This window comes from Brachyhypopomus gauderio, chromosome 12 (assembly GCF_052324685.1).
Source record: "Brachyhypopomus gauderio isolate BG-103 chromosome 12, BGAUD_0.2, whole genome shotgun sequence".
NCBI lineage: Eukaryota > Metazoa > Chordata > Actinopteri > Gymnotiformes > Hypopomidae > Brachyhypopomus > Brachyhypopomus gauderio.
In genome coordinates this window covers 11,097,424-11,121,845 of record NC_135222.1, presented here as the reverse complement: position 1 = coordinate 11,121,845, position 24,422 = coordinate 11,097,424, and the positions used below count along the sequence as shown (strand labels likewise).

General features: G+C 41.2%; 1 protein-coding gene across 1 annotated transcript in view; it reads left to right on the top strand.

Annotated features, from left to right (window-relative positions):
• Positions 1 to 24,422, top strand: part of LOC143527817 (protein kinase C-binding protein NELL1-like) — a 216,908-nt gene that overhangs the window by 79,048 nt on the left and 113,438 nt on the right. Inside the window, exons 6-11 of the mRNA XM_077023124.1 lie at positions 4,289 to 4,361; positions 6,301 to 6,383; positions 9,143 to 9,277; positions 9,604 to 9,706; positions 10,331 to 10,404; positions 12,601 to 12,700. Coding sequence (XP_076879239.1) covers positions 4,289 to 4,361; positions 6,301 to 6,383; positions 9,143 to 9,277; positions 9,604 to 9,706; positions 10,331 to 10,404; positions 12,601 to 12,700 — 568 coding nt within the window. The remainder of the gene's footprint in view (positions 1 to 4,288; positions 4,362 to 6,300; positions 6,384 to 9,142; positions 9,278 to 9,603; positions 9,707 to 10,330; positions 10,405 to 12,600; positions 12,701 to 24,422) is intronic.

Here is a 24,422-nt window from a genome sequence, read left to right as displayed (position 1 = left end):
AATTCTCAGAACCTGAGTTTAACAGCTGTAACCCTAGTTACAGTGGTGTAGTGGCCTAGAATTGACAGCAGAAAAGGTTAAAAAGAGAGCAGGCATTTGTGAGCAGGCTAGTCATGTAACACCATGAGAACACACTATGTAACCTTGGAGAATTCAAGTGTGATTTAAAGAGATCACATCTAGTATGGTCTCACAGAACCAGATTTGTAGGGATTCTCCCAAGCAAAGTCATATTCAGAGCTATGCACTGTCAAAGTAATACAGACCAATTAAATTCCTCTTGCTCCTTATGATTTCTGCAAATTTTTTGAGATTGTGGTTTTCTGGTTGCTATGAAACAGCTATTGTGCCAGTGCCTGTCCTGCAGCAACACTCTCCAGCCACTTTATTAGTGATATTCTATTAGGTGCATCTGTCTCATAGGCACATTTCATAGATGCAGACAACAGCTCATCAGGTGGCCATTCAGTTTGTCAGTCACCCTGTGCCCTAATCATCGTTATTTAGTCTCTCACAACAGCACCACTGGATTCCAGATATTTGGGTAACAAACCATTCTCAACATAGCAGTAGTACCGATATTGCTGTGGGTATTGGACCAATATGAAGGTCTCGGGGACATCAGTGTTGTCATTGCTGTCTGCTGGATATTTTTGTGTGGAAGGCCACCTCAACCAAGCAGTGACAGTTCTGTGGTCAGAAACCAATCACTGATGAAGAAATGGAAGCATAAACCTAGCATAAACCATCCATAGTAAAGGATGGACTTCATGGTCATTTTACACTTACAAGATTTTACTAATAACTCTAATAAACTGGGTGTAGACTATATATTTTTGTATAGGGTGCCCTGTTCTGTTTCTATGACTTCAACTACCTCTTCTATGCCTGTAAGCCATAATGAGATTTCTGTCTGAGTACTGAGGTGAAAATGTAAGAGTACCAAATCCCTCACTTAATATGTGCTGGTGCTAATTCAAATAGAACAAGGCTTTACATAAACCACAAAAGGTTGCGTACTGCTAGAGAAAGCAGAGCACAAAATGCCACTACGTGCTGTAAAGTATTGAGCTCTAAATTAGCTGTGACAGAGTAGAATATAATCCTTAAGATTTAAATTTGATTCTGCTTAAATTCAGGTCAGACTGTACTCTCAGTGTTAGCTCGTGTTACTAGTACTGATGTGCATAAGCGTGTTAATCTCTCAAGTGCTGCTGTTTGAAATAAAGATTATAATGAATTGGTAGTGTGTTCATAAATACATAAATACATTTGCAAGTACATTGGGAGCCTGACACAATAAGAATGATCATCTTCGTGTGGATGATGTGCCAGTGTGTCATACTTTCTGGAGGTGGCATCAGCTGCCAAGCCTGTAAGAAATGAGGAGTTTTGGAGGCAAGAAGAAAGGGTGGCCGTACTTTAGCTGTGGTCTTGTCAGCTGTGGATCATGTCACTGTGCCAACCCCTGGTTATTCATCTCATCTTTTACTTTCTTCTTCTAAAATCTGCCTCCCCCATTCCCTGTGTTCTTCTTACCTTGATTTTCCAGGCCTGTCTCCCTTCACCTGCATTGTTCTGTTCATTCTATGTAAGGACAGCCTCTTCATTGCCTCTCATACATTTTTCATGCAGGGTGATTCTGTAGAGCACAGAATCTTTGGTTCACCTTCAACCATGGCATTAGATTGATGGCCTGAAGAATAGCCTGTTGTGGTTGTGAAGCTAAAGTGTGTAATGTCTGTCATAATGTGTAGTTCTGCAGTAATAAAATAACTCTGCAGGAAGCAGGACTTTATAATGGAAATCGTAAAGACAGGTGATCATGGCACAAATCAAAGGCATCTGTGCTTTATGCAGCTGCCAAATTAGAAAGCCACACTGTATCGCTGTTCAATGCAACTGGGTCCTATCTACTGGTTTTAAATTCTAGAGGTGTTATTCCTGTGACACATTGGACACATCATGACCATGCAGTAGCTCTAACCATATACTGGCTGCAGACAGTGTGCCCGGGGCTTACAGGCAGCTAGCTGAGGATCTCCCAAGAACACTGAATAAAACCCTCACCACCTCGTGTGTTTGATCACATTCCAGAGGCCTGAGAAATAACATATAATGGTGCTGCTAACATTTGAATTTCATTTCTAAATTGGATCTTGCTTGTTTATTAAGTGTTGTACCATTGCGGGTCTCTCATGCAGAAAAAATCCTCAAACTCCTCAACAAAGCATCACTCACATGCTTGTGTAGCATATGCTGCCTCACTGCCATAAAAGACTCAGAGAGGTGGTACAGCAGGGCTGCACGCGTGCGCACGCACACAGAGCAGCTTTTAGATCATAAATGATGTGCACACACAGGAAGCTCTTATCTCTACATCCCCTCTCAGTGCTGCATTGCTTTTTGTAACGCATGTATGATTCCATGAGATGCAACTTTACCTCACCTTTTGAGTCAGCATTTCACAGCACACTAAGGTTTAGTATCTGATCTTTGTAATATATTGATTTTCAGAGGTAGCTGATAAGCCTGCTGATACTATGGTGTGGGGAAGCAGTGTTTTGTCAAGTCAGCATGTAACAGTTTTCTTAAGTTTCTTCAATACTTCTGACTTTAATGCCCCTGAGTCACCTGACATGATGTAAGTCTATGATTTCATTCCCTCCTCCTGCATGATGTCTAAGTCTATGATGTCATTCCAGTAGGTGCTTCTACCGTGTTTTAGTTCCTACTTCCTGTCCTGTTTGGCTCATTCAGGATCTTCCTTTCTGCTGAGGTTCTTTCTGGACCTTCTGATGTGAGGCACGATCAGTCCCTCTTCACCTCCAACATTTTTATTGTGTAGTTTACAAAATCTCTCTGTAAATTAGCAGAGTTAACAGCAGGATACCATACACTACCAATCACATTTTACAGATAGACTGTCATAAGCTGTCAATCTCTGTTTCTCTTATGATGTGTTTATTTATAAACGCTGCTGTCTAGTGTTGCTCAGGGAAGATTGAGTTGCTTTATGAGCATCACTGCTCCTTCCTTATAATACCTTGAGAGTTTTTATATATTTGAAACAAGTCCAAATGCATGTAGTCATATAAGCAGTCCATATAAACAATATGATTTGATGAATATAAGGAAGTTCCCTTTATCGGAAGCCTATAGACAGATATCGGGTTATGACTGTTCTTGGTTTACTCATCCTATGAAAAAGTTTAGTTTTCTAACCTATTTATTATCTAAAGCTATTCAAACAGTCACCATATATTGAAGCTTATGTCACTTCCACTGCAGTATTCTTAAGTGCAGTTTATGCTTAAGGCCCAGAGTGCTGGTGATTTATGTAACAGTGCTGCATGAACCATCAGAGTTGAGCTGTCTGTGGTTGGTTAGATTTCAAAATCACAGAGAATCAGTAATAATAAAATTGGCACACCTGTAAAGTAAATTGCAGGGCAACAGATGCAAAAGGCAGGCGAATGACGGTACAGATGCACACGCAGATTCCTGGACTCACTTCATTAACCTCTTATAGCATCCAATATCATGCTTTGAGAAAATTAAAGGGGCCCAAGCAAGCCTAGCTCTATGCTCATCGCTCATCTTTTATGAAGCACATATTGCACTCCACAGGGTAATAAGCAATGTGACGAAGTGTCCAATACATTCCCTTCTGAGCTGTAATTGAGTCAGTCTATGCAGGAGAGCAGAGCCCACCAATGGGCAGTGTGCATCTGTACACTGCTGCCTGGGACAGCTCTCCTAAACAACAGAAAGAATGCCTACCCATGAGTACCACGGGGCCGGGAATATGACAGCAATAACATTTTGCTCTCAGTAGGAAACATGTTCCCCCCTCACAAGCAAGCAAGAACCAAATGTGCAAAGGCAGCCATTTGTTCACTAGGACCGATAAGCTCCCCCTGCACCAGTGTGTGCTCTTGCACCGGTGTGTGTGCTCTTGCACCGGTGTGTGTGCTCTTGCACCAGTGTGTGCTCCTCTCCTGGAGGTTTTAAGCGCTACCTCTCATTCAGCGTCTCAACAATGAGAGGTTATCCCTGGCCTCATGTTTAGCCTTGTGTGGTTTGTGAACAGTATCTTGAAAGGTGTGGTAATTGAAAGTGACTTGTTTTCTAACAAAAACAGCAGTTTTGTCAAAGAAAAAAGCTGTTCAGAGCACTACATTTATAGGACTTCTTGCTGTTGAAGCACTAGACTCCTTATAATGTCTCTCTCTCTCTCTCTCTCTCTCTCTCTCTCTCTCCCTCTCTCTCTCCAACCTCTTTTCAGGGTATCATGCAAGATGTCAAATTTGTTTTTGCTCCAAATGGATACATCTTGCAGTGTCCCAACCTCAATCGCAGTAAGTGAAATTCAGTTTTGTCAATTACAAGCTTGTATTTTCTTTCCTATGTGTAACCCACCCTTACCCCTCATGGCACTTTAATGGGAATTCACCCATTGCTACCACACCATAATTATGACTGTGAGTAGCTCAAGGCACACAAATCCATACTTGGGCACACAAATCCATTCTTGGATTCAAATAGGTTGAGTAGCATCAAATAAATGCATTTTTGATATATACATTGAAAAGCAGCATCATCTGTTGATGTTTTCACTGTAGCCACAAAGGGTGGAGACTAGGGGTGTCACGATTCTCTAAATCCTCAATTCGATTGTATTTCTGATTTTAGGGGCACAATTCGATTCTCGATTTACAGCAGAGAGGCCTATGCCAGTTTTAGATTAGTCTATGGTCAGTCATTGGTTTGAATAATCAAATTTACAATACCTTATTTCAAAAGGTGGGTTTGATATAAGTGATGCAAAGTGATACAAGTGAACTGTAATACACTACATTAGGCACTAATGGTCAAATTTAAATAATTTAAATAAGATAAATGTAACAATCTTGTTCTCAGTGGAAAACAACAAAAACAAACAAATAATAATAACAAAAATGAGAGGTCACAGAGGGTACCTGCTATCTAGTGGCATTTTTGGTAGCAGCAATGTGCACTATTAAAACAGCAAAGTGCAACATATAAATAATAAATACAGGAACAGTCATGTACAAAATAATAGAACAAATAGAGCCTTAAATTAAACTCTATCCTACAAAATTTCTTAAACAATTTCTTTAGTGTCTTCATACATGGAGGGCAACACTTTAGTTGTAAGATGCGACCTTTCATACTTTCGCGAGTGACGGTAGCGGTGGCAGTATAAAGAAACACCCCTCAAAAACAGGAGAAGGAACATTTACCTGACAAATTTTAATGTTGCATTGTGTTCCAGGTTTGAAAAGTGCTGGAATTTAGGCTAAAGTACTTGAAAATGCTTGAAATTGTAACTACTTCGTTTCACAACAAATAGCTGTCTGACTGAACAATTCCCTTGTATTACATTAACAAATATGAGCCTCTTGTAATTCCAGGACGAAACATTAGAGAAAGTAAAGACGTTAAGATTGGGTGTTTTGAAAATAAACAACTATTAAATAATTGATCAAAAAAAGCTAATTATTTAGAATCATTACGAGTATATGTATAAATATTTAACTTAATTAGGATTAACGTGCTGGGAATTATTGAAATGGACCTTGAAAGTGACGTACAAGTGCTTTAATTCCACCTTGTAAAGGTGTATGAGCCCAGCAAACATGACTTGGTTCATTACAAAATTCGAAAGATGCACGACCTCGCGAATCGCCAGCGCGTGAGGCCCTCGCGCATGAGGCCCTCGCGCATGGGCGGAGCCACCGCGATTACGTCATTTCGGCGCGCGGACCCTTGCGTCGTTCGCTACGTGTCAAGTATAAACCAGGCTTTACTTTACGTAATGTGGGTGCTTGCGTAGCTTAGAGGGAGGGATCATCGATCCTCTTTTTGACTTTGAAGCTCGAGATCGTGACATAATTTTGATCGATTTCGATTAAATATCGAAATTGTGACACCCCTAGTGGAGACCCATAATCAGTAAGTTGACCTAAGCTTACACACTAAGCTTTCACATATTTAGGTAATTGGAAGTGGAATCTAGTGCATCTATAGGATGTCTTATGGACTTTATAATCTAAATGTGTCTATGTCATCTAAATGTGTGCACTCTGAAAGCCTGGCACTACCAGTTTGCTGTAAATGAAGCAGGATGTGTTCTCTATGTGGTCATGTTTTCAACCAAGTGGAGTGACTACTTGTGCTGAGTGCTCCGGCCCTGGTCACTAATCACACCTCTCTATGTTGGCCTTTTTCTTTCCTGTTTTTCTCACTCTGTATTACTGCATTTGCTCTGTTGAGCTTGCCCAACATGCAGTGACTTCCTCAGCCTCGTACAAGGGATCATGGACCTGCAGGAGCTTTTGGCAAAGATGACATTAAAGGTAATCGCTCCCTCCCCCCCTCACTTTGTCTCTCTCTCTCTTTCTTCCTCTGCCTCTCTTCATGCCCACACAAACACACTTATCACCTTCACACTCCCAGACCCTCTCCAACAAGCCCATGCTGGTTTGTCAGTACTCAGCCACTCTTCTGTCATTAGGGAGGCACAGAGCGTGATCTGGAGATTGGGGCAGGTGCGCAGGGCTCCTCTCAGACTCCCTTTCCAGCCCTCTCTGCAGGGATCTTCTCACCTTGCAGACATTGCCGTTAAAAATGCATCAGCCCATGAAAACGTCCTCAAACGAAGAGCATTACCCAAGCGCCGCGCAAAAACCCATCTTCCATTTTAATGGGCTAGACCTCATTTGCTCAGGAGCAGAATATGCATGCTCTGGGGAGACAGGCACACATGTGATCACACATCCTGTACAGGTTTTTATGTACAGGACATGGCAGCATAGCGGATGAATAAATGTGCCCTGGTCCTGGCTGAGTGAGTAGCAATGTGCAGAGGCTGCTGCACTGTGCATGAGTTTGCAATGTTTAAGAAGCAGGAAGGGCAGCCTGGGACAGCAGAGCTCCCCAAGCCTTACTGCCTCTATCTTCATCTTACTGCCTCTATCTTCATCTTATTGCCTCTTACTGCCTCTTACTGCTTCATGCCACCTTCACAGTGGTGAGGCAGTGGCATGATTCATCTTCAGGAATAGTTTGTGTTTCATAACAGAGACTTGTACTAACTCACTATGATTTAAAGGTATTTTTATGCTGTGACTGCTAAAATGTTATTACTGTAGTATTATTAATATTATTATTAATAATAATAATAATAATAATAATATAAAGTTTTTTTTATATTGAACTTAAAAAAAGAAAATACATTACAGAATACACAATAAGATAAATACAGTGAAAAATAGAAGAAATAATATAAAGCTGAAATGCATTAATATATTATAAGACAAGGAATCATGGTGTTGATTTAAAATTCACACTAGCATTGTTTTAGTCCTCCATTTGACTGAACTGCAGATCTTGCAGAAAACTGACTTATTTAAAATGATTCTGGGCATTTTGAGGACGAATTGTGGTCCCTCAAGAGCATAATGGCTTGTCCACTGCAAATAAGTGTAGGTACTTTTAAGCTGCATGATGGGCATAAAGGATGGCAACGTTCTCCTTAAAAGCTATAACTGATTCAATGAAATCTGAGCAAATCCACAAAGAACACTTATAGTGGAGAAGAATGATGTGCCTGTCTGCCAAAGCGCTGTCCCCACACACATCCACACACATTATTTGTCTTATTTATGATGTGAGACAACCTTCAGGAGACTGATGGTGTACATTATGAGGATTTTATGGGAGATAATTGCAGATGCTAGCTGTGTTTGTTGGTGCTTGGTGGATGTCTATATTAATGTGAAGTTTAGCAAAATAAATGTATGGGTCCTTCAGTGAGTCTCATGCAAAGCCTCATGTTCAAGGTAGTCCAAGCAAGTCCTAAACTGACTTACAGCTTGGTTCCTCAAAAAATGGTCTTAGTTTGCCCATACCACCTCCCCCACCACATCACACACACACACACACACACACACACACACACACACACACACACACACACACACACTATAGGAGGAGTAAGAGTTTGAAACTGACCAATGTATCACTTAATGGCCAACACATTTGTGTTGTGATTGTTTAAGGTTTCAAATACTATTTCTAAATCAGTTATGTAATTGTCCATCATGACAGGCCTCATAACACCCCAGTCACAGATGAGGCATTGTGCTCTAGTAAACCAGATGTAATAAACTATTGTACTAAATGTAGGCGCTACACTCACTTTCTTAGGACTTAATCCCAGCTGTCTTAATCCCAGTTGCCTTAGGTCGGCAACATCAGTGAATGAAAAATCAGAGAGGTTTGACATTGCTCTCCTTCTATGTCCAAGATATCAATCTTTTGCCCCAAAGATTGGTATTCAGCAGCCATGCCTGTTTCTCTCGAGACCAGGGAAACAATATTATCTTGGGGAGTTCTATAACCTTGAGTTTTGTGGAGGTCAAGAGCACTGTCATGTTCATCGTAGAGGAAGTGTTCCTCTGTTAGACCTTCCCTGTGATCAATAAAAACACTTTCATGACATGGAGAGCTCTCATCTCGTGCTTTTAGGCTGCAGATGGTGCAGCAACATGAAAGAAGCAGCCAGTAATTTAATACATTTCTTTCCCATGAAGAAAGTGTGGAGGGCAGCACTGAACTAGCTCTCACGTGATTCAGTAGCTTAACATGAAGACGCCAAAAATTCCAGTAGGCAGTTGTATACCTTCCATGTTTAATTCCCCTATTTCGAGCAACACAGGACTAATCTTCGAGACTTTATAGCTTACAAATTTTCATGAATGTGAAATTCTTCACACTGTTTGGTGGACTTCTCCTTTAAGAAGCCTGAGACCATTCTGAGATGTATATGGGAAAAGGAACATATAGTAGGTGCTGTCCCACCGTGTTTCTGAGTTACAGTAAAGAGAGGTGCATTGAGTGATGACCTAGTGACAAACCTACATTTCCTCATCCATATTACGCACACAATAAATAAAGCAAAATAACACTTGGGGCAGAACATAATGAGAGCAGCTTCAATCAGTCTTTGTTTTGAAGCAGACTGCTTTGTCTTGTTTGTGTATGTCTGGGGGTGCGTTTGTGTGTGTGTGTGTGTGTGTGTGTGTGCCTATGTGTTTGCGTGTGTGGGTGGCAGTTGAACTATGCTGAGTCCAGGCTGAGTCAGTTGGAAGGTTGTCACTGTGAGAGGACATGCAGTGTGAGTGATGTGGTGTATCGAGATAAAGAGCTCTGGACTGAGCCCGAGAACTGCAGGACCTGTGCCTGCATGGTAAGGAGAAACATCTACCCTTTGACCAGTAGCCTTCCCACACTGGAGAAATACATCTCCATAAATGCATAGTCAGTATAGTATTTTCCCAAGGGATGCATAAATAAATTTAATATTCACTATAAGCATGATGTAAAACCAGACGTGATGCATGTAAATTGGTATAGAGTAAACAGTGAAACGTTGTTATAAAATCATTTAACTCTGGTAATTTCCCTGTTTTCCTAGATACCTATACATTTATAGAATACATCTCCGTAAAGGAACATGTGGTCTTATAAATGGTCTGTGTCTTGCTTGTGCCCACTTCCATATTTGGCTCGTAGAACGGCATTGTGGAGTGTCGGAGAATCTTCTGTCCTCCTGCCAATTGTTCCGAGGATGAGCTTCCTGTGCACGTAGATGGGACGTGCTGTAAGAAATGCCGACGTAAGTGCAAAACAACCATGCTTCCCCCGCCTGCCTCCACCCCACCATGTCCGCATGGTCCCTCCTGCCAGCCGTGCACAGTCGGGGAGATAGACCAGGCACTCTCTGTCAGAAGCGTGTAATTGCTTTAGGCTTTGATGAGGACTAATCAATTCAAGTCCATTAGTTGAGCTGAAGAGCTGGGCGCGGCACTCCTAACCAGGGACCCTGTGCTGTTGTTGCCCGCTGGCCCACAACTGCAGTGTTGGTCTGAACAGGTGCCGAGGTTGATGAGGCCCACAGGGGCCGGACTATGTTTGCGGGGCCGGACTCATCATAGCAAAGTTTATTCTCTGCTCCCGCCTTTGGTACCGTAGCTTGTTTGATAGAATTGACCGAATTAATTATGCAAGTTCATTCAAAGGTCACTCGAGCACAAAATGACACATAAATGACTCAGTTTTGTTATTGATCAGATTACTGATGCCCTGTCAGCCAAATGGAATGAAAGTGCACTTTTAATGTAATGCAGTTCTATTTTACTGTAATAGTTGCTTGTTTTTTTATTTGTTTGTTTTTTGGTCCTTTTATTCCTGGGTTTGTGTTCAATACAAAGTGAAAAATATTATTTTTTTCTGTTGGTAGCTAAATGCACCTACATGGACCAAAGTCTTTCAGAGGGTCAGCGCATATTGCTACAGAGGTGCAGTGAGTGCAAGGTAAGTCTCTGTTCCTGTTTACCTGCATTGTGTGAATTGAACATACTGTGATGTGTTGTGCACACATGGTGTGAATGGAATGTACCATGATGTGTTGTGCATTATTCAATTTGAAGTTGGCCTTTACCTCCTATATTCCAACAATGACTGATCATTTTTCTTTCTGTTGTTCAAGCTAAATGACGATTGAAATGTTTTAACATGAAATTGATGTATTTTGTTGAACAATGAGTCTCATGTGTTTCAAATATGTTTCAGTAGATCATAATTTTGCTGACAGCACGGGAATGCGATAAATATCTACTTAAACTTGTTATATTTTTATCACAGCTTAAACACATTCTAATTAAATTCACAAGCAAATGTTTACAGACCCTATCACCCACAGTTAAAGCGTATGACCTTCCTGATACACACTACAGAGAAGCAGCTTGTCCTTGTGGCTTCAGTAACTCAGTAGTAGAATTCAGTAGTAATTCTTTTCTCAATTTTACAGTTGTAGTTGGTTCAATTGTAGTTGATTCATGTTTTTGGTCACTACAATGCTGCCATTTTTAAATGAGACTTGCATGGCTCATATGACATCATCCCTATAGATCTCTCACATAATGATGCTAATCTGTGTTTTGGAGTTGGCTAGAACAGTTATGCCTAGTTCTCTCTGCTGCATGGGCTGTTGTTGGAATTGGTAAGTGGCACTTTTCAAGACCCAAATAATGCAATAGTGCTGGTTTGTAAAAGAGTTACACATGACCTACAATAACATACCATGTCTGGCCTAATCAAAGTGTTTTCTTTGGGATAAATAAATAAATAAAAATTTTAAGAGGCTCTTTGAGGTCTGAAGTGTCACAATATCAGAGTTAACTGAGGTGCACACTCCCCCCCCCCCCCCCCCCCCCCCCCCCCCCCGAGTCACACATTCTATGCCACAAAACTTTATTTTCATGAGCCCATTTATACATCTACAAAGTTCAACAGCGTGGTAAGAGTGATGGCTTCTTAACGGTTATTTCTTGTTTCCAAAAAATTCTGCTGCTTTTCTGCTGCAAGTTATTTTCCTTGCTGTCTGGGTTCCTCAAATAGCACGGGGTTGTGCAGAGGAAGCCCAGACCTGCAGACATTCAATTAAGATCAGAGACATGGCAGCTGAGATCAGAGACACATCGGGCTGGAGAGTTGTCAGTGTAGCATGGGATTTGGCCTGAGGTTGGACTGTATAGTTTGACTTGGGCTTCAGACCCAGACTGATTTACCTGAGGGCAAGATAAAGATTGGGTTACTCCTACCTCTGCAAAACATCAGCACAGATACTTGGAAGAGTGAATGAGAAATGTATAAGCTATTCCTGACCACCAACTATACGAAGACTAGAGAACTGGCTGTTTGTGGGTGTGAGAGTGCTATAGGGCCCTCAAGGTCAACCTGCATGATTTATATTTGAAATTAGGCATCATGTAAGACTACTTCATTTCTAACATGAGTCTCATTAATAGAGTTAGCTTTACTGAGCTGATGACATGACAGGTATGCTAAATATGTATGGAAAGTCACCTTGAGCCAGGATCCAATGTAGTCTGTGCCCTTCAAACAATGCATAATATACAGTGCAGTGTTTCTGAATTGGTGGTAACTACATGAGACTAAAGCTCACAAAAAGGTACACAATGTATTTAGTCTCTGACACCCAGGAACAGTTTTTGATCGCTTCAGGAAAAAAGGTGGAAAATGCAGACTGACCTGTCAGGTATAGCTAATAATATGTACAGATAATAATATAAGAAATAAGAAACTCAGATTGCAGACTGGTTTTAGATTAATAAATTACATAATTTCTTGTGCATTTTCATGTGAGTGAGAAAGATGATGGTGGTATTTTGGTTGAGACTGAAGCTTCATTCCTGTTGGGTAGATGGTTCGGGGGGTTGGCCAGTTGTCTGGTTCAATCTGATGGCTTGTGGCCCACCCACATGCTGATGTGAGTTTGATCAGTGCTGCTGTATGTTATCCACTGCTGTGATTAATGAGAATTTAAGGTCTTCGAATTCCCACTAATCAGCTTTGCAATTTCTTCAGCCTCCAAGCATGCATGAAAAGTATTTGTAGTCTTTCTTTGTTTCTGCTGATTCCAGTGGAAAACACCCTTCCACAGGCCACTGCTTTGTGATTGTGAACATCCTTTCTGTGATCTGACAGAATGGACTGATGATACCAGTGACGGAAAGTTGCCCCAGTCTCAACTGTACAGTGAAGGACCAGGTTCTACCAGAGAACTGGTGCTGCAATGTTTGCAGAGGTGAGTTTTATTTTAGGCATATTTCTTACTAGATTTGGGATAAAAATTTCCGCAGAATCAGTACTGACAAAAATAGGATTAAAAGAAAATATGATTGTTTAACTCCCATCCAAATAAATACTCAAAATTTGTTCTTAATATCCATGGTTTACTCCCCTGGAAAAGGGCCAAGAATAAACCTGCTTGATTTATGAAATACCTATTGCTGTATGTATGCATAAAATAAAGTTATAACTGAACATTTCCTGCAAGTTGTCACCCTCCTAGATCCTTGTTATTTTATATTGAAATAATATTTTACATTGAAATAATAATAAACACAATGTTCTTAATGAAAAATAAATGTTCCCTTATGAAAATGCTAACATATAATAGTGAAAGCAGTGATCTTCAGCAGTGGTCAAGCAGGACTGACCGATGAAGGAACTGCATTAAATTTCAGCTTTCCACAATTCTGCCACTTTGATTTTGCCCAATGCATGTTCCAAATAGTAACACATTCACCATTCACTATGCTTCCACTTTTGACTCGGGGTTTAAAAACCTCTTTAGGCCCAATATGAGCAGTTATAGATGGGTTATTGTAGTGCAATTATGAAAGGGTTCTACAGTGGTTCCTTTCTGCTGTAGTTCTAGAATATTCCTGCAATGCTCACTATGCTGCTAAGCAGCTGGTGCACCTTATTATTTAATTATCAAGCTCTCTGTAAACTGAGTAGTGTGTGTCCAAGCAGGGAAATTAATTTCAGTAAAGTAGGGGACTCTCTACCTAGTATTGTGAAACACTGGCAAAGAGTGCTTGCCTGCATAATAAACGACAAAAAGGATACAATGTGATTGCATTGTTTGCTGTTTTGATTGTGTTAGGTCTTGCATTACAACATGCAAATGTTATTCTTCATATAAAAATCCACAATACACCTGTACAGAATGACAGGAAGATAGAAATAATCGAAATGCTTTGTGATGACTTTCCTATTTTATCCATACAGCCAAGACCAGCAATGTTTGAAACACTAATAGTTGTTATGATGTAATGCTTCTACAAATCTATACAGTCTATACAGGAATATTTAGAGTTCACTTAAGTACACTGTATTTCCAAGGGTGATTGGTTCACCCTTCCAAATTATCAGAATAAGGTGTTCCAAATGTAACCGGAATGAATGGGTTGAATGAATGAAGAATGGGTTGAAGAATGGGTTGCTCAGTGAATTCCAGCGTGGAACTGTGATAGAATGCCACCTGTGCAAGAAATTCAGTTGTAAAATTTCCTCGCTCTGAAATATTCCAGTCAACTGTCAGCTGTATTATAAGAAAATGGAAGTGTTTGGGAACTACAGCAACTCCGCCACAAAGTGGTATGCCACATAAACTGATTGAGCAGGGTCAATGGATGCTGAAGTGCATAGTGCGAAGAGGTCATCAACTTTCTGCAGTCAATCACTACAGATATCTAAACTTCATGTGGCCTTCAGATTAGCTCAAGAACAGTGCTCAGAGAGCTTCATGGAATGGGTTTACATGGTCGAGCAGCTGCATACAAGCCATACATCACCAAGTGGAATGCAAACTGTTGGATGCAGTGGTGTTAAGACGCTTTCACTGGACTCTACAGCAGTGGAGGTGCATTCTCTGGAGTGATGAATCGCGCTTCTCCATCAGGAGAATGGTACTTGTCTGACTGCATTGTGTCTAGTATAAAGTTTGGTGGAGGGGGGATTATGGTGTGGGTTGTTTTTCAGGATCTGGGCTTTCCTCTTCCAACATGACTGTGCACCAGTGTACAAAGCAAGGTCAATAAAGACATGGATGGCAGAGTGTGGTGTGGATGAACTTGACTGGCCTGCACAGAGTCCTGATCTCAACCCCATAGAACACATTTGGGATAAATTAGAGTGGAGACTGAGAGCTAGGCCTTCTCATCCATCATCAGTATGTGACCTCACAAATGCGCTTCTGAAAGAATAGTCAAAAATTCCCATGAACACACTCCTAAACCTTGTGAACAGCCTTTCCGGAAGAGTTGAAGCTGTTTTAGCTGCAAAGGGTGGACCAACGTCATATTGAACCCTATGAATTAGAAATGGGATGCCACTTAAGATCATATGCGAGTCAAGGAAGGTGAGCGAATACTTTTGATAATACATTGTATATGCTGTACTTTTTAAGCAGCATACATTTGTAAACAAAGTGTTATGTCAATTGAAAATAATACTTATTACTGTGCTCATCAAAAGCTAATATATAAGTGTGGGTGTCAATTTAATATTGGCCATGAAAGCATTGAAAAGCATTGCTCATGTGTTCCCCAATATGACATACAATTCCAGTCTGTTCAGCATTGAACCTGCAGGTGTGTAATGGGCACCTTTTCGTTTTGCAGCCTGTTATCTTGTCTCTGATTTGAAGGCAAGGCTAGAAAGCCATTTTCCTTTGGCCATCAGAACCTTCTCCCATGGCAGAAAGCCTGCATACATCTTTCCCTTATCTCCTCATGAACAGGGCACCTCAGCCTTCATATTCTCCAATTTGCATTCTGCAAGGTTTAGAGGCATTCCAATGGAGGGGTGGGGTTGGTCATTAAACTGGATGAAGGTAAGATGTTGAATTCTGCACTGGGATTCATAAAGTAGTTCCAGCAAACCCTGCAGCAGCAGAGTATGCTTTTCTGATGTCGTTTCTCCAGTGTGAATTCACTGGGTGGATATTTGGGAATTGTTTTGTTTAACAATTCTTCTATTGCTCCTGTCAGTAGAATACAAAATAAGCCAGTGTCATCACTGTTTGCATTAAATCTTTCTCATTTGGCACATGTTGTCCTATGTATTTTTTACATTATTCTCTCAGGTAGCCTCAGCCTCTGTTAAAAGTGAATCATAACATGAGCATACATTTTACTTGAATAGTCCCATAACTATTTTTTACCTAAAAATAATTTACTTTGAAGATTTTGTTGGATTCTGACTTACCAGCCGGCTGATGGTGTTCACCGATGGTGTCTGTATGCAGAGATGACTAGATATTCTTTTATAACCAAGCTAAATCCGTAGAGACAAGAATGTTTGTATGTAGGTTCAGGAGGGAAATTTAGGAGTGCAAGGCTAAGAGATACACACTACAAGTTTGGGCTTAAGCTTCGATGCCTATGTTTTTGGTTCAGGATACAGTTTCAGTTAATTAATCACGTACATATCATCTATAGCAATACTATAAAAATTGTAATGTGTTAAATTAACACAGTGAGATTAAGGATCCAGATGCCAGAGGCTTTTTATTGGCACTTGCTGATCTTGGAAGTGGAGGGGAATAATGGAGAGACAAGCAGCCACAGACAAACTAAGATCCACTTTTCCTTAGAGCAGGTCAGGCAGTCCAGGTCGGCAGTGGGAGGGCGACATCCAGTGAGCATCCAGGGATCAGGTGTAGGAAAATGACAAAACACAGGTTGAGGCACGGGTAGAAATGAGATGGCGATTAATGCTTGGTATGCCATGTGCGACAATACTTCGCAAAGGACAAAGGGAAAAAAGGGTGTGTATATATATATATATATATATATATATATATATATATATATATATATATATATATATATATATATATATATATATATATATATATATGAGAGGAGAGGTGTGAAGAACCAATGAGGGATCGGGGTGTTGAGCTCCTCTAGTGGTGAGTTTAGGGGTTGCCTCTGCAGTACATGTTACAGAGCCCCCGCCCACTAACTGGCAGCACCGAAGACCCACGAGCCCCTCCCGCATGGTCTGCCCCTCCTGCGGGGTCCTTGGTGATCAGGATGGGCAATATGAAAGTTCAAAATCAGAAAGGGGTCCAGAATCTCACTCGCAGCAACCCTCTCCTCCGGTCCATACCCCTCCAAGTTCACTAAATACTGTAAGCTTCAACCTTACCTACGGGAATCTAACAGTGTGTTGACTGTGTAGGCAAGCTGACCAACCGATGCTAGCAGGGGACACCAGGTTGTATCATACAGGCTTAAGCAACGACACATGAAAAGTCAGATTAATGCGGAGGTACAAAGGCAGCTGTAAGTGGTAGGAGTTAAATTGAGTTAATGCGTTGGAGTACCTTATACGGTCCTATGTAATGAGGGCTGAGTTTCTTGCTCGGTAATCTCAGCTTCATATGACGTGTGGAAACCCAGATTTGCTGACCTGGAAAAAATGTCGGAGTGGACCCTCTCCTATGATTAGTGATCTTGCATTGAGTTTGCACTGCTTGTTGTAGCTGGACATGAGCTTTTCCCCATGTTTTTGAGCTCTGTTGCAACCAGTGATCTAAGGCTGGAATATCTGTCTTGGAGTGATCTCATGGAAAAGTTGATATCCATAAACACATTGGAACGAAGTTAGATTCATAATTGAATGAGTGAGCATATTCTACCCAGGGAAGGAATTTATGCCAATCAGAATGTATCAAAAAACCGACTTATTTCCTAGTTAACTCTCTCGCTTCTGCGTTGGACTGAGGATGATGGTGTAGCCGGAGGACGGAGGAAGGTCAATAATGAAATCAACAGCTAGATGGTCTGGAACTGGCAAAGGATGTAGGGTGTGGGATTGGGCACACACCTCGCATGCCACCATCACATAATCTCTCACATCATCGTATAAAGGTGTCAGGATATACCAGGATGCCCCAAACTCAATATTGTATGTGCCCACTGCATTCATTCTCCTTGTCTACTTCACACTTCTTCACGTCACAAAATTCCATTGGATAGGAGCGAAAAAACAACTTTCAGGGAGCACAGGATCAGGCTGGTTAGGGAGTGTCTCTAAGTCGTAGAGACGCGAGAGGGTGTCTGCCGTTATGTTCTTGCATCCGGATCTGTAAGTGATGAGAAAGTGGAAGCGAGAGAAAAACCATGCCTGTTGGGGGTTTAGCCTCTTGGCAGATCGCAGGTATTCTGAGTTTCTGTCATTGGTGTAAACCACAAATTGGTGCTCGGCTCCCTCAAGCCAATTACTCTAGTGTTCTAGGACCATCTTGATGCCCAGTAAGTGAGTAATTTCTCACATCGTAGTTCCTCTCAGTTGGGGAAAATTTCTTGGAAAAAAGGCACAAGGATGCATCATTGGTGGATTAACTTGTCTTTGTGACAAGACTCCTCCCACTTCTGACGCATCAATCTCCACAACAAAGGGTAGCGAGAGTCTGGTTGATGGAGAATAGGGGCTGTCGTAAAAGCTTTCTTCAGATCTCGAAATGCGCCATCAGCCTTGGTAGTCTGCTAAATGCCATAAATGTAGTCCATTCCAGTCGACTCCTCTTTCCCTGTTTCTTTAGTGGAGAAGCCATGTCACTGAAACTTCAAATAAATTGCTGTGATGAAATTGTGGTGATGAAATCGGTCTTCCATTCTTCATCCTTTCTGATATGGATAAGGTTGTACGCACTTCACAAGTCTAACTGTGTGAAAATAACCACTCCTTGTAGCCATTCCTGGGATAGGGGGATAAGGGGAAGAGGATAAGGATATCAATGTTGTTAACGTTGTGTAATCAATACATGGTCGCAAACCCTCTCTCCTCCTTTCAATGAAGGAAAAGCCGGCTGCTCCAGGACACATAGAAGGTGAGATCAGGTTTGATAGGACTCTCCACAGAGGTGTCGCAGACACAAATGGGGCGCTTTAAACATTTGGTCTGACAAGAATCACTCCAAAAAACCAGGTCTCGCGTGGACCAGGATACAATGGGATTATGTTAAAACAGCCAGGGATTACCTAATACTATGGACTCATTAGACATGGGCATCAATAAAAACTGAATCGATTCCTCATGAAGTACACCTACTCTCACACATGGTGAGAGAACAAGAGAACTAGAGCACTGATGTCGCATCATAGGTTCAAAATACTAATCTCTGGTTTAATTGGTAGATTTTTAATGAAACTGCGGTTTATTTGTTTTTGTTTTAATGGTCTAACCGCTTGCATTTTGTCATGGGGGGAATCGTCTTTGTACTAATAACCATGATGACCTCCCATCCCATGCTCGCATAATCCCCCCTCCACCAAACTAAAAACAGCTCCACACCATAACCCCCCCTCCATCAAACTTTACACTTGGCACAGTGTTTAGTAGCGAGGAAATTTCACAACTCAACTTGCTGCACAAGTGGCATCCTGTCACGGTATTATGCTGAGGAAGATTTTAGAAAGTCTCATATCTTAGGGAAGGAAATACCTGGGATTGCATGCATCTCCTCATGAGCAAGTGAACCGTCTGGATTCAGAAGGCCAGCATGTGGACGGATGGATGGAGAATAAATGTTTGCCACAATTCTCAACACTCATCAGAATTCAGGGGGAAAGCATATGATTTTCATCAGACTCCAAATACTGCTCAGTTCCGCTGTAAAAGGGAAAGCAGCAGATAGAAACAATCGCTTAGGCAGCATGTGGTTGCTTGGATCAGTCACTGTTTGTAGGACTACAACTTAAGTCAAGGTCTGATGATCCACCATTGGCAGAGCTGCTGCTTAAGCTGCATATTGAAGAATGTGACAAGTGAACAGATGACAGTGATGTGAACAATTCAAAAGTATAGTCAACCTTGAACATCCATTCAGTAACAGTATTCACCTCACATTTTCACATGCATTCCTCAGACCTACATAGCAGAAACTGATGAGCTGAGAATGCAAGTAGCAGATTTGAAGATCCAATTGAATTTTAAGAAATGAAAGAAGAAAAGAAGCAAGAAGACAACAATTAAACCCCAGCTTCAGTGTAAAAGCTTGGTTCAGTTTTAAGTGTGGTGATGACATAAACAGTGGGATAGCTCTCGAAACAAGGCTTTATTGGACAGAAAATACAGAAAACTGAGGGTGAGATATGAGGAAAGGAAAACATGATGGTTTGTATTAAACATGGACCAGGTGTCAATTGAGAGACGTATTGAGACCAGACTTAAACTAAAAGACCCATTCCAATCTAAGAACCTCTGAGGGTTGGATGTAACAGTTACACACAAATGCAGTTGGTTGGGGATACTGATATTGGTGACCTTTTTGAACCAAGGTGCACAGCATCTGTTATTATTGTGGGAACCCTCTATGAATGCCTTCTTGATTCAGACTCACTGGTGACGACCATTTCTAAATCTTTTTTTTTTCTTAACACTTTTCATGACATTCACCTAAAATCCCAACCAATACTGCCACTGAATAACAGAATAACAGATTGTGCCAGATCCTGAGTCTGTTACTGGCAGAGCTGAAGATAAAAACACTTTTGTCTGTCATGTCTAGCCCCGCCCCTCTGTCAATCATATCTCATTTTTGTTTGTTCAGTCACACCCCATGTAAATGTGTTCCTTCCCCTTCAGCTGTGTCTCATTTGTAATTAGTTTGGGTATTTAAAGCAGACTGTTGTATATGGAGATCTTTTGTTTTAGGTGTTTAAGTATTTCCAGTGTTTAGGTTATGTTTTATGTCCTTGCACGGTTTTGTTTTGTTCATGATTTCTCGTGTTTGTATAAGGCTTTATGTGGAGTTCTTTTCCTAGCTCTGTTCTAGCGTTTGGTCAAATGTTAGGTTGCTAGTCAAGTCGGTTTTGTCATTATGTCTTAGGTTAGTCAAGTTTGTGTTAGCATAGTGTTTGTATAGTCTGGTTTCCTGTTTGCCTTGGTATTTTTGGCAGTGTCGTGCCGTTCTCGTGTTGTGCGTATGTCCACTGTAAATTTGTGTGAAACCCCATATATTCACTCTTTGTTAAAAAAAAAAAAAAAAACAATCCCCTCTGCAAATGTGTCCATCATTTGATTGCGTAACGTCCACTGCATCACAATGTCTAAAACTTGAAACCCCTGCACTCATAGGTACAAATACATAGGTGTATATACAGCCTCTGTAAATAACCAGAATGCAAAACTTCACTTAAGGGCTTCTCAATTCAGCCTACCTATTAGTTTGTATTCCATAGCTACATAGTCCCCAGCCCAGCTCAGTCTTCCTTAAAGGTTTTCATTTCTGCAGAATACCACAAATGACATAAAACTCCCCCTCAACCAAATCATTGTAGAACTGTCCGTGCACAGTTCCATAAACCCTTTTTTTTTCACCAACCATTCCAGATCATACCCAAGACCCCAAAACCCTAAAGAGTGACACATCCTTGACTCTGCTGATTCTCCTGTGTCTGAGGAGTGTAAGAGATGAATTGCAGTGTAGTTCAATTCCATCTGAAGGGTCTTTGCACTCAGTGACCTTGATTGTGGTCATACTACAGCACCACGTCCATTCCTTTCAAACAGAGGGAGATTTTGAGGCTGTGAGACTCCCATCGTCAAGAGTAGTGTGATCTCAATCCCTTTGCTTACCCATTGGTGGTGAAGAAGAAAAGTGGTGTTATAAAACTCTCCAAGCATGTTTCAACTGATGATAAAGTATGTGGAAAGTATGAAGCTCAAGGATGTCTTGGTATTCTTAGATGATCTTATTTTATTCTCAATCATACTGGAAGAGCATGACGATCAGACCCTCCATGTCCCTCAAGGGTTCCCTCCAGTTTATCAACTGCTTGGCCCATGCTTTGTGTGAAAAAGGGAAGTTGACCCTGAAAACATTTACTTTTTGGCCAACATATGTAAAGAGCTGAAAAGAGCTGAAAGAGGATTCGCAGGAGATTCAAAGACTATTCCAAGATTGTCAGACCCCTAAATACATTCTTGTGGCAAGCTCCCTATCCCCAAAGAGATCCTCTAACTCAAATTGTAGTAAGTTTTAAGTGCATTATTTTAATAAAGGACTGTGAAATACATTTTGAACTGAGATTGAAATGTTGAGGTCACCAAGGTCAGAGAGAGTCCACCTCAGAAACATATGATTGGATCCTCATGAGGAATGTTGGTCTTCAAGGCAAGCACAAGTTGGCAGACAGGTGGAGCCCAGTCATGTAAATTGTTGTGACACAGATTGCCAACACTCCAGTTTATGTTGTGGCAACTCTGAATGCAGAAGGTCCCAAGAGAACTCTGCATAGAGACTTGTTACCTTGTGGATTTCTTCCCATCTCTGCAATAAAACCTGTCCAACTGAAATCTCCTAAGGGTATAACAAGTTCTTTGGCACATCAAACAGAGGAGGGGATTGAACTCCAGAAGACATGCAGCCAGTTCTTGCATGCGAGATGGTTGTGTGTCATTCCCTTTACACTACATCCTGGGTAGAGACAACTGAGATTCCTGTGGGAAAAGAACAGATGCGTTCAATTTCCAATTCCGAGTCCAATTCAGAGAATGAAGTGTGATAAATGTTTAGCCAGACATGGAGGTCCAGTGGAAAGTTGAGACTATTCCAAAGATTGAGAAAGTAGTAAAATCTCACTTAAACCCAGAATGACTCAAAATATTCCATCCTCAAATATTACCAGTGTGAGATGATACAGTGGATGTGGTTCAAAAGTGAACTGATTATGCAAGTTATCAAAATAGAGTTAGTAAGGGGACAGTACAGAGCCCGGGAGGGGACATGGGTAAAAAAAAAAAAAAATTTACCGAGGGTTTTACCATTCGAGCGCACGTTTTCTGTAATTTGTGGTCATGATTTATTAATTCGTTCATACGATTAACAATTCGTGCGCACGTTTTGTTTTAATCGTGCGCACGTTTTTATTGAACTCGTGGTCACGATTTATTAATTCGTTCACACGATTAACAATTCCTTCTCATGTTTTCATTCATTCCTAGGCAAACACTACTGGCTTAAGTGTATACATTGCAGATACCGACGATGATATGCTAAGGAAGTTATTGACTTTGTTGACCAGCTTTAAGGTTCTGGAAGACTTGATGGCATATCATCGTTGGTAGAGATCACTGACTCTCAGAATTCGCTTCAGATGCCGTTTACTTACTTACTCTTCTTCCGGCTTTCAAGAGAGGCGGTCGCACTTTATCTCTGCTCCTGCACTCCCTCCCTTTTGCCCTGCTCAGCTTAGATTCTCTGTCTTGTCTTAGTAACCTGGCGTTGCTCTTCAAATTTTTCAAAGAAAATGGATTTGATCAGGTGGTCTCAACACAATTGGCTTCTTTTTTTTCACGTGGAGTCATGGTTTGGGAGAACCCACATGTCTGGACGTGGTTTGGGAGAACCCACATGTCTCCTCATCTGGATATGTGTTTGGCTCAGGGGGGACGTGGCATAGTTTGTGTCTTGCGCCTCTCTCCCTGGAAGATGTTGAGGATGTTATTTAGAACTTTGATCACTGGGGTTCTGCCGATTGGATTAGGTGTTGCCCTGGTGTATCGGGAAATTAAAGAGTGGGGTTTGAACGCCCACGAAAATTGCCTAACTTGATTGACGCGGTGGGTAGAGCTGTTGAAACTGTTGGAACACAGACTGTGACTTTTAAAAAGCTGGATTTGATCATGGAGGGAATCAATGCTCTACGTTTGAAGCTGGATCAGTTGGGAGACCACTGACTTAAGGGGAGTTCGTGTGCTCAAACACTCAAGGACGAGCTCCTTGCTAAATTCTTAATTCATGATTATCTGCATTGGCGCCCAAACAAATTTCTCCCAGAAGGTCGTCGTCTTGGTTGCCTGCTCCTACCCCCATACAGAGACTGTCAGAGATGGCTCTCGCCTTCCACCGCGAACTTTGACACAAAAACTGTGTGCCAGGCCTCTGGCTCCCCCCTCCCTCTGAATGGATCATGCCTCTCACTGCTTACTGTCTGTGTTATCAATGCTGTATGTGCGATGGAGATTTTTTGCATGCACACAGACTGTTGTCCTGTTTGTGAGAATAATCTGTGGTCATATTTTTTTGTCTCCTCCTGATGTTTATCTCTCTATGTTTCTCCCGTAATCTGTACGGCGCCGCTCTCTTGATGTGTGGCCACTCTGGGTTCTCGGTGCTTTACACCGGGTCCTGGGGAAACTGAATTTCCCCTCGAGGATCAATAAAGTTTATATTATTATTATTATTATTATTATTATTATTATTATTACTGATTGTGATTCCCCACTGTGCAAGGGAAGCTACAATGTCCTCATGATGCATAAGCAAATAAGACCTAATAAATGTATCTCTGTTCATTGTGGCATAAATCTAAACAATCAAAGTATATAGGCTACAGTTTCAGGGAACTGTTACTGCCTCTCTCCTTGTATCTGCAATGTATGCGCTTAGTAGGGTTTGCAAATGAATGAATGAAAATGTGAGAACGAATTGTAAATCGTGTGAACGAATGAATAAATTGTGAGCATGAATTACAGAAAACGTGCGCTCGAATGGTAAAACGTTCCCTCGTTTAATTTTTTTTTTTCCATGTCCCCTCCCGGGCTCCGTAGGACAGAGAGCAAGGCAAAATCTAAATATATTGGTAAGCATATCCAAATGGGTGAGATCCAAGAAACGGTAAATTAACCTCAAGCTAAACTATCAAGTTATCAGAAGGAGACTTGGAACCTAGGAGGTCCACAGGATTAAGAATATGACCAGATAGACTTACCAATTCTTAAGAAACCCTTTGATCCCTTTTAGTCAGTCTGTAATCGTCAGACTTGAAGTCATTTCTCCAACCTCTTCACCATGATCTGGGGGAAAACATTAGTTTGCAGTGCCCTCTGAAATAATTTGAGTTACCTACTCGCAGGGATGCATGCAGATTTAGGGTAGGAGAATGTAACCAACCTAAAATTCGCATGCATGAAAATGGGTTAAACTTAGTAATAGGTAG